This window comes from Lithobates pipiens, unplaced genomic scaffold (assembly GCF_037356315.1).
Source record: "Lithobates pipiens isolate NorthernLeopardFrog02 unplaced genomic scaffold, aLitPip1_a1.2 Scaffold_11, whole genome shotgun sequence".
NCBI classification, from domain to species: Eukaryota; Metazoa; Chordata; class Amphibia; order Anura; family Ranidae; genus Lithobates; species Lithobates pipiens.
The window spans coordinates 2,534,929-2,551,251 of NW_027507696.1; the positions used below are offsets into that span (position 1 = coordinate 2,534,929).

Genomic DNA, 16,323 nt, shown 5'->3' on the forward strand with positions numbered 1-16,323 from the left:
TTACAGCAGAGTCCTCTCCGTGCATCAGAGTTCTCAGTGTTTTCCCATAAATCAGGGTTCCCAGAGCATCCCTTATGTCAGAGTCCCCAGAGTTCTCCCTTACATCAGAGTCCCCCCTTACAGTGAAAGAGAACTCTGCGAGTTCAGATGTAAAGGAGGAACTCTGTGGACTCTGATGTAAAGGGGGAACTCTTGTTATTAAGTTCATATGATTAGAAATGTTATTTAGTAGCAAAATATATGTATAGTTTATACTATAAAAAAAATTGCTGTGCGCCGCAAAACTGTTCGGGTTTGACTTGAAGAAAAGGTGGCGACCCTACCTTGTGCTCATGCAAAAAGTGAAAAGGCATTCTGTACATACTGTCTGGGCCATGCAAACAACCCACTGTGGTTACTATGCAGAAGGATAGCTGCCCAGCGCAGTAGCCTGAATACCGCTGCAATCACTACTACTGTAGTAGTGGGTGAGAAGTAGAAGTCGGAATCTAGCTTTTGAGATGCAACTCTCCATTACCTGGGGTGTCACAAAGACTCTCTGGAGTAGTCTAAGGAATATTGGAAGAATGAGAGTGCCATAAAGGTTTGAACAAGTCCAGGAGGAGCCAATGCATAGGAAAATAGCACCAGGTACTAGTATTTATATATTATAATATTTATTCAGTACAAACTCAAATTTAGTGCTTGCATACAAGCCCTTATGAAGTGAGAGTTCTGAAGCCCCCGAAATGCGATTGGATTACTGTTTACCTGTCTTGATGGAGAAAACTCACTGGACTTAGTGTTGCCACCTGTCCAGGATTCACCCGGACAGTTCGGGTTTGGAATCATATGTCCGGGTTTCAGACTTCCTGAAACCCGGACACATTATTTAGACTGGGCCAGGGCCGTCTTTAATATTGATTGGACCCCGGGCACAAAAAAAAATTGGGGGCCCCCTACCATGCAATTTCACTCTCCACCTGCTCTGAGATATACAATAAATAGAGGCTGGACTTCAAATCAGTTTACTGTATAAGGTCAGGCAGCAATTGTGATTGGTTGCCAGAGGTTACAGCATATCATTACTGCTTACTGACTGGTTGCTAGAGGTTACAGCACACATTACGGCTCACTGATTAGTTGCGAGAGGTTACAGCAAATGATTTCTGCTTGTTAATTAGTTTCTAGAGATTACTGTACAGTAATACTACTCACTGATTGCTAGAGGTTACAGCACATCATCTTCTCACTGCAGGGGAGCATGATATACATATGAATGCCACCTTTATTTAAATATCAATGCAGATGGCCACAGCTATTTGCTTAGTAATGCCGCTGCTATTTACATATGAATGCCAGTTATTTACATGTAAACACAGGGTCTGCAGGTGAGTCTGTACACAACAACAGGGCTAAAAGTTCAAGTGACAAGGAAATTTAAACCAGGATAGTTGGCAAGTATGAGGCAGCTGCTTTGGGCCCCACAACAATGACAGGGCCCAGGGCAGCTGCCCCTTTTGCCCTGCCTTAAAGACGGCCCTGGACTGGGCTATGGCTTCCCAGCAGGGTTGCTGCATGCAGTTGTCTAAGCTGAGAGTGTCAGGGTTCTCAGGTCACCCCTTACATCAGAGTTCCCCTTTACACCAGAGGTCACAGTGTTTCCCCTTACATCAGAGTCCTCTCCGTACATCAGAGTTCTCAGTGTTACCCCTTAAATCATGGTTGTCAGAGCATCCATTACTCCCCAGAGTCCTCCCTTACAGTGAAAGGGAACTCTGCGAGTTCAGATGTAAAAGGAGAACTCTGTGGACTCTGATGTAAAGGGGGACCTTTGTTGTTAACTTCATTGTTAGAAATGTTGTTTAATAGCAAAATATATCTATAAAAACTAATGTCTGTGCTGCTAAAGTGTTCAGGTTTGACTTGAAGAAAAGGTGGCAACCCTAACTGGACTTGTTCAAACTTCCAATATCCAGTATCTTTGTTATCCTTCCAAAATTTCTACATGATTTAGCATTGGCAACTCAAATTCAATCACATATTCGGGGGATGTGTTATATTCACAGGGATCCTAGGGATGCCAGATTTACCTAAACCCAGCACCCTAAGCATTTTCTGGCCCATGGAAGGAGTAAAGAGACAGACACTACATTTGTCAAAGTGCAAGATTGCTGTTAATCTGCAAATCAGAAAAAAGAAATATGTAATCAAGGATGAATAAAACAAACAAGCAAACAAGAAGGAAGAATAGAGAAAGAGGGAGGAGATGAGCAAGGGCTCATTTACACTTGCTTTGGCTTCAACACACATTACAGCGCCTACCGCTTCTACATCCTTTTATGTGTTTTTGATGCTTCAGTGGTGCTTCAATGAAGCTTTGGTGATGCTTCGGTGAAGCGTCGGTGATGCTTCTGTAATGTTCTATTGAAGCTTTGTTGAAGCCTGACTGATGCCCTGTGTGTGTGCGGATATCTTGTACCTGCAATTTCTTCAAAACAAAGTGAAGCTAAAGCTGAACTAAAGCCTCTCAAAAGCCACAGGTGCTTCAAGCAAGCTTTGTCATAGCGTTCTATGGAGGCTTTTTAGATGCTTTGAAGCACCGCTAAGGGTTCATTTTACACTTGCTCAACAAGGCTTCAGACAGGCTTTGTTAAAGCTCTCTGAATGCTGGTCAAAGCTCCTGTCAGTAAATTAAATGGTAAGCTTACAGTCCTGTTTACACCTGCTTTTGCTTTGCTTTGCTTTGCCTTTGCTTCAAAAACGATACCCCATGTAGCTACAGTGGTGCTTTAAAGCGTCTTCAAAGCCTCCATATAAGTCTATGGCAAAGCCTCACTTGAAGCCCCACCGAAGCCCCACCGAAGCTCTATCGAAGCCCCACGAAGCCTCATCAAAAACCCACTGAAGCCTCACTTGAAGCCCCACCGAAGCTCCATCGAAGCCCCACGAAGCCTCCTCAAAGACCCACCGAAGCCTCACTAAAGCTCCATCGAAGCCCCACAAAGCCTCATCAAAGACCCACCAAAGCCTCACTGAAGCTCCATCGAAGCCCCACAAAGCCTCATCAAAGAGCCACCGAAGCCTCACTTGAAGCCCCACTGAAGCTCCATCGAAGCCCCACGAAGCCTCATCAAAGACCCACCGAAGCCTCACTGAAGCTCCATCGAAGCCTCATCAAAGACCCACCGAAGCCTCACTGAAGCTCCATCGAAGCCCCACTAAGCCTCATCCAAGACCCACCGAAGCCTCGTCGAAGCACCAAGCAAAAGCAGGTGTAAACAGGACTGTAAGCTAACAATTTTATTTAGTGACAGGAGCTTTGACTGGCATTCAGAGAGCTTTAACAAAGCCTGTCCGAAGCCCATGTTTTGAAGCAAGTGTTAACTAGCCCTAAAGCTACATGGGGTATCATTTTTAAAACAAAGCCAAAGCAAAGCAAATGCAGGTGTAAACAGAACTGCAAGCTAACCATTTTATTTAGTGACAGGAGCTTTGACTGGCATTCAGGGAGCTTTAACAAGCCTGTCCGAAGCCTTGTTTTGAAGCAAGTGTAAACTAGCCCTAGAGGGAAATATGCTAAAGAAAGGGAGAGAAAGGCAGTAAAGGGGAGGAAAGAGAGAAATATGATAAATTATGAAATATGATTAAATGACCTCCTAAAGCCAGTAATAAAAAAAATTGGCACTTATTTAAATTTAGATATTTTAGCAGGATTTTCAATCCTGTGTGTAAACAGATTAAGTACAGATGGTGGAATTAAAGCAGAGCAAGTGCATCATCATGGCACATCATTATATTTGTCTTTACCATTATGCCAGCAGGCCGGGATCCAGATCAGCAACAACCTTACGTCCTCTCTGATGAGTGTGTGTGAATGGAGCCGGACAATCAATCCTCAGAGTGACTCCGACCCCCAGCATGCCGATCTCGTGCTCTACGTCACCAGGTATGAGATGAGGATAATGTAATAACAAGATATATATTATATATATATATATTTATACTGTATATATTTTTATATATATATATATATATATATATATATATATATATATATATATATATATATATATATATATATACTATATATATATATATATACTATATATATATATATATATATATATATATATATATATATATATATATATATATATTTTATTTTTTATATATAAATAAAATTATGGGTGTGTATATATTGCGTAGGTTTTGAGATCACTAAAGCCGCGTACATACGGGCGGACTGTCTGGCCAACTTAGTCCGCCGAAACACATTTCAGCGGACAGTCCGCTCGTGTGTGGGCTTCAGCGGACTTTTTCAGCGTGCAGTCTGGCGGACTAAGTATTTCGGAATTTCCGTAATATTATCCGTCAGACTTTGGTTTCAGCGGACAATCCGCTCGTGAGTAGGCTAGTTCGACGGACTAAGAATGGCGCATGCCCAGAAAGGATTTACACGGCGGAAGGTTGCATTGCTGAGTATTGGACTTCCTATTTCTAGTCCCGTCGTACGTGCTGTACACGTCATCGCGCAAGCTTTCAACGGACTGTTTGCTATCCGTGTGTGGTCAAGTCCGTTCATTCGAAAGTAGGACGGACTGTCCGTCGGATTGTATGACGGACTAAGTTGACCAGACAGTCCGCCTGTGTGTACGCGGCTTTAGTACAACTAAATACTACTACAGTAGAACCTTGGATTAAACCTTGAACCAGTTATGCTTGCAATCCAAGGTTTTACTGTGTTTCCTCCTCCTTTGTAAGCTCAGACAGCCAAAATTAGACTTTAAAACCTAAGAATCAGCATGACAGGCAGAAAATACATACAGTATCTCACAAAAGTGAGTACACCCTTCACATTTTTGTAAATATTTTCTTCTATCTTTTCATGCGACAACACTGAAGAAATTACACTTTGCTACAATGTAAAGTAGTGAGTGTACAGCTTGTATAAATAACAGAGTCAATTTGCCGTCCCCTCAGAATAACTCATCACACAGCCATTAATGTCTTAGCCGCTGGCAACAAAAGTGAGTACACCCCTAAGTGAAAAAGTCCAATTTGGGACCAAAGTGTCAATATTTTTTTTGTGGCCGCCATTATTTTCCAGCACTGCCTTAACCCTCTTGGGCATGGAGTTCACCAAAGCTTCCACTGGAGTCCTCTTCCACTCTCCCCGAAGGGAGGGGATCATGCTCTGCTTCAGTATGTCACAATACATGTTGGCATTCATGGTCCCCTCAATGATCTGTAGCCCCCCAGTGCCGGCAGCACTCATGCAGCCCCAGACCATGACTCTCCCACCACCATGCCTGACTGTAGGCAAGACACACACCTGTCTTTGTCCTCCTCACCTGGTTTCCACCACACATGCTTTACACCATCTGAACCAAATAAGTTTATCTTGGTCTCATCAGACCACAGGACATGGTTCCAGTACTCCATGTCCTTAGTCTGCTTGTCTTCAGCAAACTTTGTGGGCTTTCTTTTTCACCATCTTTATAAGAGGATTCTTTCTGGGATGACAGCCGTGATGAACAATTTGATGCAGTGTGCGGAGTATGGTCTGAGCACTGACAGGCTGACCCCCCACCCCTTCAACCTCTGCAGCAATGCTGGCAGCACTCTTACGTCTATTTCCTAAAGACAACCTCTGGATATGACGCTGACCACGTGCACTCAACTTCTTTGGCCGACCATGGTGAGGCCTGTTCTGAGCGGAACCTCTCCTGTTAAATGGCTGTATGGTATTGGCCATACAGCTCAGTTTCAGGATCTTGGCAATCTTCTTATAGCCTAGGCCATCTCTATGTAGAGCAATAATTCCTTTTTTCAGATCCTCAGAGAGTTCTTTGCCAGGAGGTGCCATGTTGAGCTTCCAGTGACCAGTATGAGAGAGTGAGAGCGATAACACCAAATTTAACACACCTGCTCCCCATTCACACCTGAGACCTTGTAACACTAATGAATCACATGACATTGGGGTGAGGAAAATTGCTAATTGGGCCGAATTTGGAAATTTTCACGTAGGGGTGTACTAACTTTTGTTGCCAGCGGTTTAGACATGAATGGCTGTGTGTTGAGTTATTTTGAGGGGGCAGCAATTTTACACTGTTATACAAGCTGTACACTCACTACTTTACATTGTAGCAAAGCGTAATTTCTTCAGCGTTGTCACATGAAAGGGGTGTACTCATTTTTGTGAGATACTGTATGTATAGAAAAAGAGGTCAAATACAACCCCTTTTATAATTAATTCTGGACAGGTTTCTATTCAGTACACAGGAGGATAGATAGACTCAAAATCAGTTTACTGTATCAGATCAGGCAGTGATTGCGATTGGTTACCAGCGGTTACAGCATATCATTACTGCTTAATGACTGGTTGCTAGAGGTTACAGCATACATTACAGCTCACTGATTAGTTGCTAGAGGTTACAGCAAATGATTTCTGCTTGTTAATTGGTTACTAGAGATTATTGTAAAGTAATACTGCTCACTGATTGGTTGCTGGAGGTTACAGCACGTCATCTCCTCACAGCAGGGGAGCATGATACACATATGAATGCCACCTTTATTTACATATCAATGCTGCCAGCCTGCATCTATTTACTTAGTAATGCCACCACTATTTACATATGGATGCCGGTTATTTACATGCAAACACAGGGTCTGCAGGTGAGTCATCTGTACACAACAATAGGGCAGAGCTGGGCAGCATTAGTAGCAGCATAGGACTAAAACTTCAAGGGAATGTAAACTGGGATAGTTGGCAAGTATGAGGCAGCTGCTTTGGGCCCCACAACAATGACAGGGCCCAGGGCAGTTGCCCCTTTTACCCTGCCTTAAAGATGGCCCTGGGTGTCTTTATTCAACCTTACTAACTATGTAACGATGTAGATGTGTACAATTCTTCTTTCAATAAAATGCATGGCTTCACGTTTACACATGTGTGCGTTTAATGTTTAGTCTTGTTTAGGAGTGCGCGTGCATACATTCTGCAGATCTGTAGATCTGTGTGGCTCTGAATGCAGAGGTGTCCTACTTTTGTTTTCTGCAGCTAAATGCAGCACATAATTTTGCATGTACATGCAGTTGTGAGTATGGATGCATTGATTATTATAGTGCTGCTTTTAGATAGGGACAAAACGGTGCACAGTGCGCATCAAAACCAGGCATGTACTGGCCATCGGGACTACCGGGAGTTTCCCGGTGGGCCGATGGCTCAGTGGGCCACTCTGATGTAAGGGGGCTGGTGATGGGACACTCTTATGTAAGGGGGCTGGTGATGGGACACTCTTATGTAAGGGGGCTGGTGATGGGACACTCTGATGTAAGGGGGTGCTGATGGGACACTGTGATGTAAGGGGGTGCTGTTGGGACACTGTGATGTAAGGGGGTGCTGATGGGACACTCTGATGTAAGGGGGTGCTGATGGGACACTCTGATGTAAGGTGGCGCTGATGGGACACTCTGATGTAAGGGGATGCTGATGGGACACTCTGATGTAAGGGGGTGCTGATGGGACACTCTGATGTAAGGGGGTGCTGATGGGACACTCTGATGTAAGGGGGTGCTGATGGGACACTCTGATGTAAGGGGGTGCTGATGGGACACTCTGATGTAAGGGGGTGCTGATGGGACACTCTGATGTAAGGGGGCTGGTGATGGGACACTCTGATGTAAGGGGGCTGATGATGGGACACTCTGATGTAAGGGGGTGCTGATGGGACACTCTGATGTAAGGGGGTGCTGATGGGACACTCAAAATGTAAGTGGGCCAGTCTGGATAAAGTCCAGGGCCAAATTTCTGTCCCAGTCCAGCCCTGATCAAAACGCATCTTTTTTTTTTCTACCCATGTGAATGAGCCGTTAGCCAACCATTCTGTTGTATTTCTTTACTGAAGGTTTGACCTAGAGTTACCGGATGGAAATAAGCAAGTTCGCGGCGTGACCCAGCTGGGTGGGGCCTGTTCATCCTCTTGGAGCTGCGTTATCACTGAAGACACCGGCTTTGACCTGGGGATCACTATGGCTCATGAGATCGGGCACAGGTAAAAATTCATTGTTATATGATCAAGATCAATGTCTCTTACAGGAAACCTGTAGAGAGAAAATAGGAAGCCTGACATGGCTGACATCTTCTTAAAATGCTAGTTGCCTGGCTGTCATGTTCATCGAATGCAGTGCTTCTCAACCTATCTTATGCCGTGGCCCCCCCTGATCAAATTTCCCAAGTTGTGGGAACCCCTAACAGTAAAATTATTTTCTTAGTGTAGGTTATCAGCACCCAAGGCAAGTCATTTGAGCCCCTAACCCGTGGACATTTAGCGCTCCCTGAGTCTCCTCAGGGACCGCATGCCGGTCGGGACCCCTGTGAGTCCGGTTGCGGGTCCCGCGGACTCGATCGCCACGGGCATACCCACGATCGTCTCACGGGGCGGCTGAACGAGGAGATGCCATTGTAAAAGACAAGTTTAAGCCAACACCCATCTGACAAAATTCCTCGGTTTTGTTGGCCAACAATCTGACCGTGTGTAGGAGGCATAAGTCCATTGGCAATGAACTGGATTATGGGGACGGGGCCAGGAATTAGGTACCGAAAGCATGAGTGCAGCTCTAACAGGTACCCAAAGACAAGGAACACCACACAGAGTCCAAAACAGAGTTCAGTGGTTCTTGTATTGTAGGGCTGTAGGTGAACAGTCAACGGAACATCAGTAATCTGCAATCACTAACACTTGTTTAATGGCTATTGCAACTGCAGCACACATTTGAGGTAACATTTCCAAACAATATGGTAGCCACAAACAGAGCAACACCAGCAAGGAAGCAGGCAGTGGCCCCTAATCTATCCCTCCTTGAGCCGGGAACCTTTCCCTAGAGCTAACTCTTTATGTATAGGGACATGGTTCCTCTTAGGAGATTTTCGAGGGAAAACGACTACTCTGTAGAATACTTGAGTATACAATATTTATTGGAAATAGTTTTTTTTGTATTTTTGTGTAGGTAAACAAAACTTACATTGCATAAGGGAAAAAAGATAAGTACATATAAAAGGTACAGGATACCTTTTATAATAAATATTGTATACTCAAATTTTCTACAGAGTAGTAGTTTTCCCTCTAAAATCACCGAAGAGGAACCAAGTCCCTATACATATACTTTCTGGGATGTGGGTTAACACTACTCCAGACCAACATAGCACCTCCCCTTAGTTTCATAGAGCTATCCCTTTGTCCCTCACCAGCGTGACTCTCGCCACTCACAAAATGCACACCAACCTCAACAGTGCACGACTGTTTATTAGCACTGCCCATACTAAAGATGGTGACTGAGATCACTCAGGGCTGCTGTGTCCGATTGTATCACAGCTCCCCTGATGACTCCTCCAGAAGCCGCAGAAGAACAATGTTCCACTAAGGCTTCATGCACCTGAGACGCAGATGCAAACTCTGCTGAACACATGCTTTCAAAAGCTGAAACCGGTGTTTAGAAACGCACGTTTTGCCGCAATTTAGCAGCGTTTTACCGTGTTCGCGTCTAGAAGCGTTTAGTTAAGCTAACATCATAGACCCTCCCCAAAAAACAGTATTATTAACTACCGTATATACTCGAGTATAGGCCGACCCGAATATAAGCCGAGGCCCCCAATTTACCCCCAAAAAAACTGGCAAACTTATTGACTCGTGTATAAGCCGAGGGTGAGACATGCCTGTCCATCCCTGTGTGTGTGTCCGTCCATCCCTGTGTGTCCATCCATCCCTGTGTGTCCGTCCATCCATCCCTGTGTGTGTGTGTGTCCATCCATCCATCCATCCCTGTGTGTGTGTGTCTCCATCCATCCATCCCTGTGTGTGTGTCTCCATCCATCCATCCCTGTGTGTGTGTGTATCCATCCATCCCTGTGTGTGTGTGTATCCATCCATCCCTGTGTGTGTGTGTATCCATCCATCCCTGTGTGTGTGTGTATCCATCCATCCCTGTGTGTGTGTCTCCATCCATCCATCCGTGTGTGTGTGTGTGTGTGTGTGTGTGTGTGTGTCCAGCCTACCTGTGTCCCGAGCCTTTGTCCCGAGCCTCCGTCCCGTGCCTTGCCTCCTTGCCTCCGTCCCGTGCCTTGCCTCCTTGCCTCCGTCCCGTGCCGTGCCTTGCCTCTGTCCCGTGTCGTGCCTTGCCTTGCCTCCGTCCCGTCCCGTCCCGTGCCGTGCCTTGCCTTGCCTCCGTCCCGTGCCCTCTTCGTCGGCGCCTCGGCGGCCATTGTAAAATTCAAAAGCCGCGCCTCCTCCTTCGCCTGTGATAGGCGGAACACTGAATTTCCCAGCAGCCTGTGTTCCGCCTATCACGGACATCGTATCATCCTCGTCCGTAGTACGAGGATGAGACGATGCCCATGATAGGCGGAACACAGGCTGCTGGGAAATTCAGTGTTCCGCCTATCACAGGCGAAGGCGGAGCCGGAGGCGCGGCTTTTGAATTATAGAATGGCCGCTGTCTGTCTGCTCGACACGCTGATCGAGCGGGCAGACAGCGATGACTCGAGTATAAGCCGAGGGGGGCACTTTCAGCCTCAAAAAAGAGGCTGAAAATCTCGGCTTATACTCGAGTATATACGGTATTTCAGCAATTTTGTGAGACCAGAGTGAGTAGCAGCAGCTGTGAGAGCGGCAGTGTACTTGTATTTAGCGTGTCACTTGCCACGGCACCTGCCACAAGTTGTGGATTGTCCACTTGCCACGTCACCTGCCACAAGTTGTGGATTGTCCACTTGCCACGTCACCTGCCAGGTCACTTGCCACAAGTTGTGGATTGTCCACTTGCCACGTCACTTGCCACGTCACTTGCCACGTCACTTGCCACGTCACCTGCCAGGTCACTTGCCACAAGTTGTGGATTGTCCACTTGCCACGTCACTTGCCACGTCACCTGCCACTTCACCTGCCACAAGTTGTGGATTGTCCACTTGCCATGTCACGTGCCACATCACCTGCCACAAGTTGTGGATTGTCCACTTGCCACGTCACCTGCCAGGTCACTTGCCACGTCACCTGCCAGGTCACTAGCCACGACACCTGCCACATCACCTGACACGTCACCTGCCACAAGTTGTGGATTGTCCACCTGCCACGTCACTTGCCACAAGTTGTGGATTGTCTACTTGCCACATCACTTGCCATCTGCCATGTCACTTGCCACAAGTTGTGGATTGTCCACTTGCAATTGCAGTTGTTTAAAATATTTTTTTAATGGTTTTTCATCATTTGCAATCATTTTTGAGATTTTTAATGTAAAAAAAAATAGGTCACCTTTAAAAACCCTTATAAACGAAAACGCGGCAAAATGCGGTAGCGGCTTTTTACCGCGTTTTGCTGCGTTTTGCGTCTGAAACGTGGAAACTTTTGCGTCTGAACCCATTTTTTTGCTTCTGGAAAAACGAGGTTAAACGCAACTGCATAAAAACGGCAAAAAACAAGACTGTGTACATGGGCACATAGGATAACATTGAATGAGTTCAGGGGCAGTTGAAAAAAGTGTCCAACTGCATCTGAACACGCGTTTAACAGCGTCTCGTGTGCATGAAGCCTTAGTCTCCACTGCCCCCTGCACATTGGCACAGCACCAGTGCCACCTACAGCACAGAGCATATACTACACCTGCCTACAGGCCTGTCTAATACCAGTCTTGGGTTTGACTGTGTGATAGGACAGATGAAACCTCCTCTACAATCACAACTGGTCATAGTGAAGCCATACTAGAATAATAATAATAATAATAATCTTGTGACCATCTTCATTCTATGATGTTATCACATGATTATCTCCATGTGGGATAAGGCAAGGGATGTCAGTGGCCTGAGTTCAGAAATTTTATCATTTCATCAACATTGTCGCATATCTTTTTTCATTGATTCGCCAAAGGCTTCACTTTTTGGGGGAATAGCTGATTTTTTTCCCTTTTTCCCGCAGTTTTGGAATAAATCACGATGGGACAGAAAACAGTTGCAGAGGAAGTGGTTACGTCATGGCAGGCGAAGGAAATCAAAACAACATCCAACTGACCTGGTCGGAGTGCAGTCGCGAGCAACTCCTTTATTTTCTCAGGTAATTGAAAGAGAAGAACATGAAGCTTATGGTTGTCACTGGGACAGGAAGGGAAGTGAAATTTCTCCATTGGGCATCAACAATAGAGACTTAGCAGTTTCTAACCCTTCCCTATTCTGGCTGGAGTTCCAATGTAACTTTGGTTTATAGTTTCATAGTTTCATAGTTAGTAAGGTTGAATAAAGACACCAGTCCATCCAGTTCAACCTGAGTGAGTGTCTGCAATTGTCCCTTACCCTGTACATTGCACACTCACATTGGTCCCTACCCTCAAGGAGTTGACAACCCTAGGTCCCAATTCTTATACTATGGTGAATTTTGGACAGAAGCCAATTAACCTACCTGCATGTCTTTGGAGTGTGGGAGGAAACTGGAGTACCCGGAGGAAACCCACGCAGGCACAGGGAGAACATGCAAACTCCAGGCAGGTAGTGTCGTGATTGGGATTTGAACCAGCGACCCTTCTTACTGCTAGGTGAGAGTGCTAACCACTACACCACTGTGCCGCCCCCATATTACTTATTTTAAAGGGAAAATACCTGTATTTCAAGGCAGGCACATTACAGTTATTATTGCTAAGTTTACTTGACAGGGATTTCAATACAGGGTTCATGTTTGTACTCCTTGTTGTATCATATTTTTATGATATGTATATCCTAAAAGGAAGTACACCCTTATCTTGGTCACTTGTAGGGCTGAAACAACTAATCGATTAATCGACAACTAATTAGTTTGCTCCTTTATAAGCATGTACATGTGAGTAAATACTGTACAGTGACATGAAAGATTTCTCTCTACTCCCTCTACAGCAGTAGCGCTGCAAGCTGCGTCAACGACTTACCAGCACTAGAGGACAATATACCGAACCTGAAGCCTGGTCTTTATTATGGAGCCAATGAGCAGTGCCAAATCGCGTTTGGGAACTCAGCGCTGGCCTGTACCTTCTCCAGGAATGATTTGGTAGGAGTTTGTTTCATTTCCATACTTATCCAACACTCTACAGACTATTTACAACCAACTAAGCTACCAGCAATCAGACTGATCTAAAAGGGATCAGCAATGGTAAATAAATGTATGACTGAATACTAAGAACGGGGTTTGTTTCTTAATGCCAGATCTAGGTGTTAAGGAAAATGGGGAGTTTTACTTTGTTTCCTCTTGTTCATTTTTACACAAGAATAGGCAATAATATGTTCCAGGATTTAATGGGCTACTTTGTCTAAATGTTATACTTTAGATATAATTGAGCCTGGTTAGCAGAATCATTTAAGGGCTCCTGATATTTCTTTGGTGCTCCAGCAGCAAAAACCCAATGCCATATCCCATGACTCTGCTTATGTCCACCTGGAAGATTTGGGTGTTTCCATCCACCTTTGTGTGTTTCAGCCCTACCTATTATATTTTTCATAATTTAAAATAAATAAAATATCCAGCAGTGATGGTGATAGTCCCTTATAGTGGCTAAGAGATAAAAGAAACTGTCAAGAGGTGTATCACTCAAGAGTCTACAAAGAAAGTCTTATTTAGGTTTCATGTACACTAGCCGCTTCTAAACTTGGCGTTTTTTTTGCCAAAGCTCCTAAACTCAACTCCAAAAAAAGCCAATGTGTCAATGTACACTAGCAGAATTTTGGGAGCTGCTGCAGTTAGGTGGGGTTCAACCTCCCTCTCCTAAACATGGAAGAATTGTTCAGGATAAGAACGTTTTGACCGTGGGAAAATGCAAAACGTGGCAAAACCGGCCCAGGTAACTGAAGGAATGGTGTACATAAAGCTTTACTCTAGTTTTGAGCTCTTGATTCGTTTTTCCATGACCAATTTGTTTGTACCAGATAACTTAAAAGTCATTGCAAAATTCCTTTTAATTGCCATTTTTGAGGTTGTTAGTCAACCTTTGTAAAGCCCAGTCTAATGCCGCGTACACACGAGCGAATTGTCCGGAGTACTTAGTCCGGCAAACGATCCGGCGGATAGTCCGGCGGACTTTCTACCGAACGGACTTGGCCACACACGGACACACAGAAAGTCCGGGGTTTGCTAGCGCGATGACGTACAGCACGTACGACGGGACTAGAAAAAGGAAGTTCAATAGCCAGTAGCCAATAGCTTCCTTCTCGTACTTGCTTCTGAGCATGCGTCATTCTTAGTCCGCCGGACTAGCACACTGACGAACGTATTGTCCGCTGAAACCCAAGTCCGGCGGAAAGATTGGAGTGCAAAACTACTTTCTAAGTCTGCCGGACTTCACGCTGGAAAAGTCCGCTGAAGCCCACACACCATCGGATTGTCCGGTGAAATGGGTTTCATCGGAATAAGTACGCCAGACAATTTGATCGTGTGTACGCGGCATAAAATTCACTTGTACAGAAGAAAGTTTTTTTTTTTTTATTTTGGGACATTTTCAGGGATATTTGGGAATGGACTTTAATCCACAGAGCCCCCCGTCTAAATTCGCATTGTATCATTTGTGGTAGTTACATTATTCCTTTTGTTGAATAATTATGGTGTTCCATACAGGATATGTGCAGCGTCCTCTCCTGTCACGTCAGTCGCGAAGATATGACTAGTTGCAGCCGACTCCTCATCCCACTTCTAGACGGCACTGAGTGCGGCCAGAACAAGGTGAAGTATAATGGGTCTTGCTGACTTCACCCAACTTTACTAATAGTGACCCACTCTGTAGCTCTGCCTGGAAACACTAACATTCCAATCGCAACAATTAGGCTTCACGGTCACTTTAGTGTTTTCTGTACTTTATTTTCTCAATAGGTTATGGAGAGAGGTTCCTTTTAAGTAACACTATTGGTGGCCAAGATGCTGCTACTACTACTCTAGGAGAGTACACTGTTTCCCCCGAAAATAAGACCTAGCCCTATTTTTTAGGAGGGCTGCAATATAAGCCCTACTCTGAAAATAAGCCCTAGTTTGAAGTGCTTGTGTGGTATTCGGGGGAAACACGGTATAATTCTCTGTTATGGCGGTGTGCAGTGTGCTGTGTGTGTGTCTCTGATCTCCTGGCTGTCGGCGGGGGATCTCAGCCACCCCCCCTTGCAATGTTAAGAGCGGGGAAGACAGCTTGGGGCAGGCGATGAAAACTCCAGGTGCTGGCGGGGCAATCTTGGCCCCTCTCCCTGCAGTGATCAGAGCAGAGAAGACAGCTCGGGTCAGGCGATGGAAGTGCCGAGCGGCGATATACGGTAAGGGTGTTTGCACAGTTCTATTGCAGCAGCACCTTTTTGCATTATATGATCCTTTTACTGGTATGTTCATACTGGGGATTCCTGCATGGCAAGCCCTACCCCGAAAATAAGCCCTAGTGTGTTTAATATAAGACCTGGGCTTATTTTCATATTGGGGATTCCTGCATGGCAAGTCCTACCCTGAAAATAAGACCTAGTGTGTTTAATATAAGACCCGGGCTTATTTTCATACTGGGGATTCCTGCATGGCAAGCCCTACCCCGAAAATAAGACCTAGTGTGTTTAATATAAGACCCGGGCTTATTTTCATACTGGGGATTCCTGCATGGCAAGCCCTACCCCGAAAATAAGCCCTAGTGTGTTTAATATAAGACCCGGGCTTATTTTCGGGGGAAACACGGTAGTTGCAGGTTTCTCAACAGGTGAGTAATGAAGTCTCTTTGCCTTGTTCATCTGGCAGCAGCTTCCCCTAAGTGCTTATGGACATAAGTTCACAAATGTAGACTCCTCTGAAGATATTCCAGAAGACACGTATCCTTCTGATTCTCCAGGCCTTAACACAGGCCGGCTTTGGGCCTTGGCTTAGGCTGTCAGCTGGGCCAGGCGGTAACAATCAAAATCTCAGTCTTCAGGGAATTAGGGAGCATATTGCTGACAATCCAATTCAATGGCACCGACTACATATACATTCATCTTATTCTATATATTTATATGATATATATAGAATATTAGATACTTGTATACATATCTTGTAACATGAGGTTACTGTCTGGACAAAACATAATACAGTTTATTTACCAGCCCGGCATATTCTAGTACACTCCCCGGGTCCTATACCACACAAAGAAATGACTACGAATTCATTAAAATGGGTTACAAGATATTTATTAAAAATTAATAATTCATTATGCCCATGCAAGGGCAGATGCTTAAGGTAGGCTAACGCATTTTGAGGTTTTCCATCTTTATCAGCACCTCCTTTACTCTAGAGGTATCCACATCACATCGCCCTAGGTGAGATGAATACCAAACGTATGTGTGTA

At 45.0% G+C, this 16,323-nt stretch overlaps 1 protein-coding gene across 2 annotated transcripts in view; it reads left to right on the plus strand.

Moving 5' to 3' along the window:
• Window positions 1-16,323, plus strand: part of ADAMTS13 (ADAM metallopeptidase with thrombospondin type 1 motif 13) — a 103,932-nt gene that overhangs the window by 29,217 nt on the left and 58,392 nt on the right. Inside the window, exons 7-11 of one of the 2 annotated variants that reach the window (XM_077468142.1) lie at window positions 3,804-3,928; window positions 7,887-8,033; window positions 11,946-12,080; window positions 12,890-13,040; window positions 14,598-14,702. In XM_077468142.1, the coding sequence (XP_077324268.1) occupies window positions 3,804-3,928; window positions 7,887-8,033; window positions 11,946-12,080; window positions 12,890-13,040; window positions 14,598-14,702 (663 nt within the window). The remainder of the gene's footprint in view (window positions 1-3,803; window positions 3,929-7,886; window positions 8,034-11,945; window positions 12,081-12,889; window positions 13,041-14,597; window positions 14,703-16,323) is intronic. The other variant, XM_077468151.1, reaches the window with a different exon arrangement.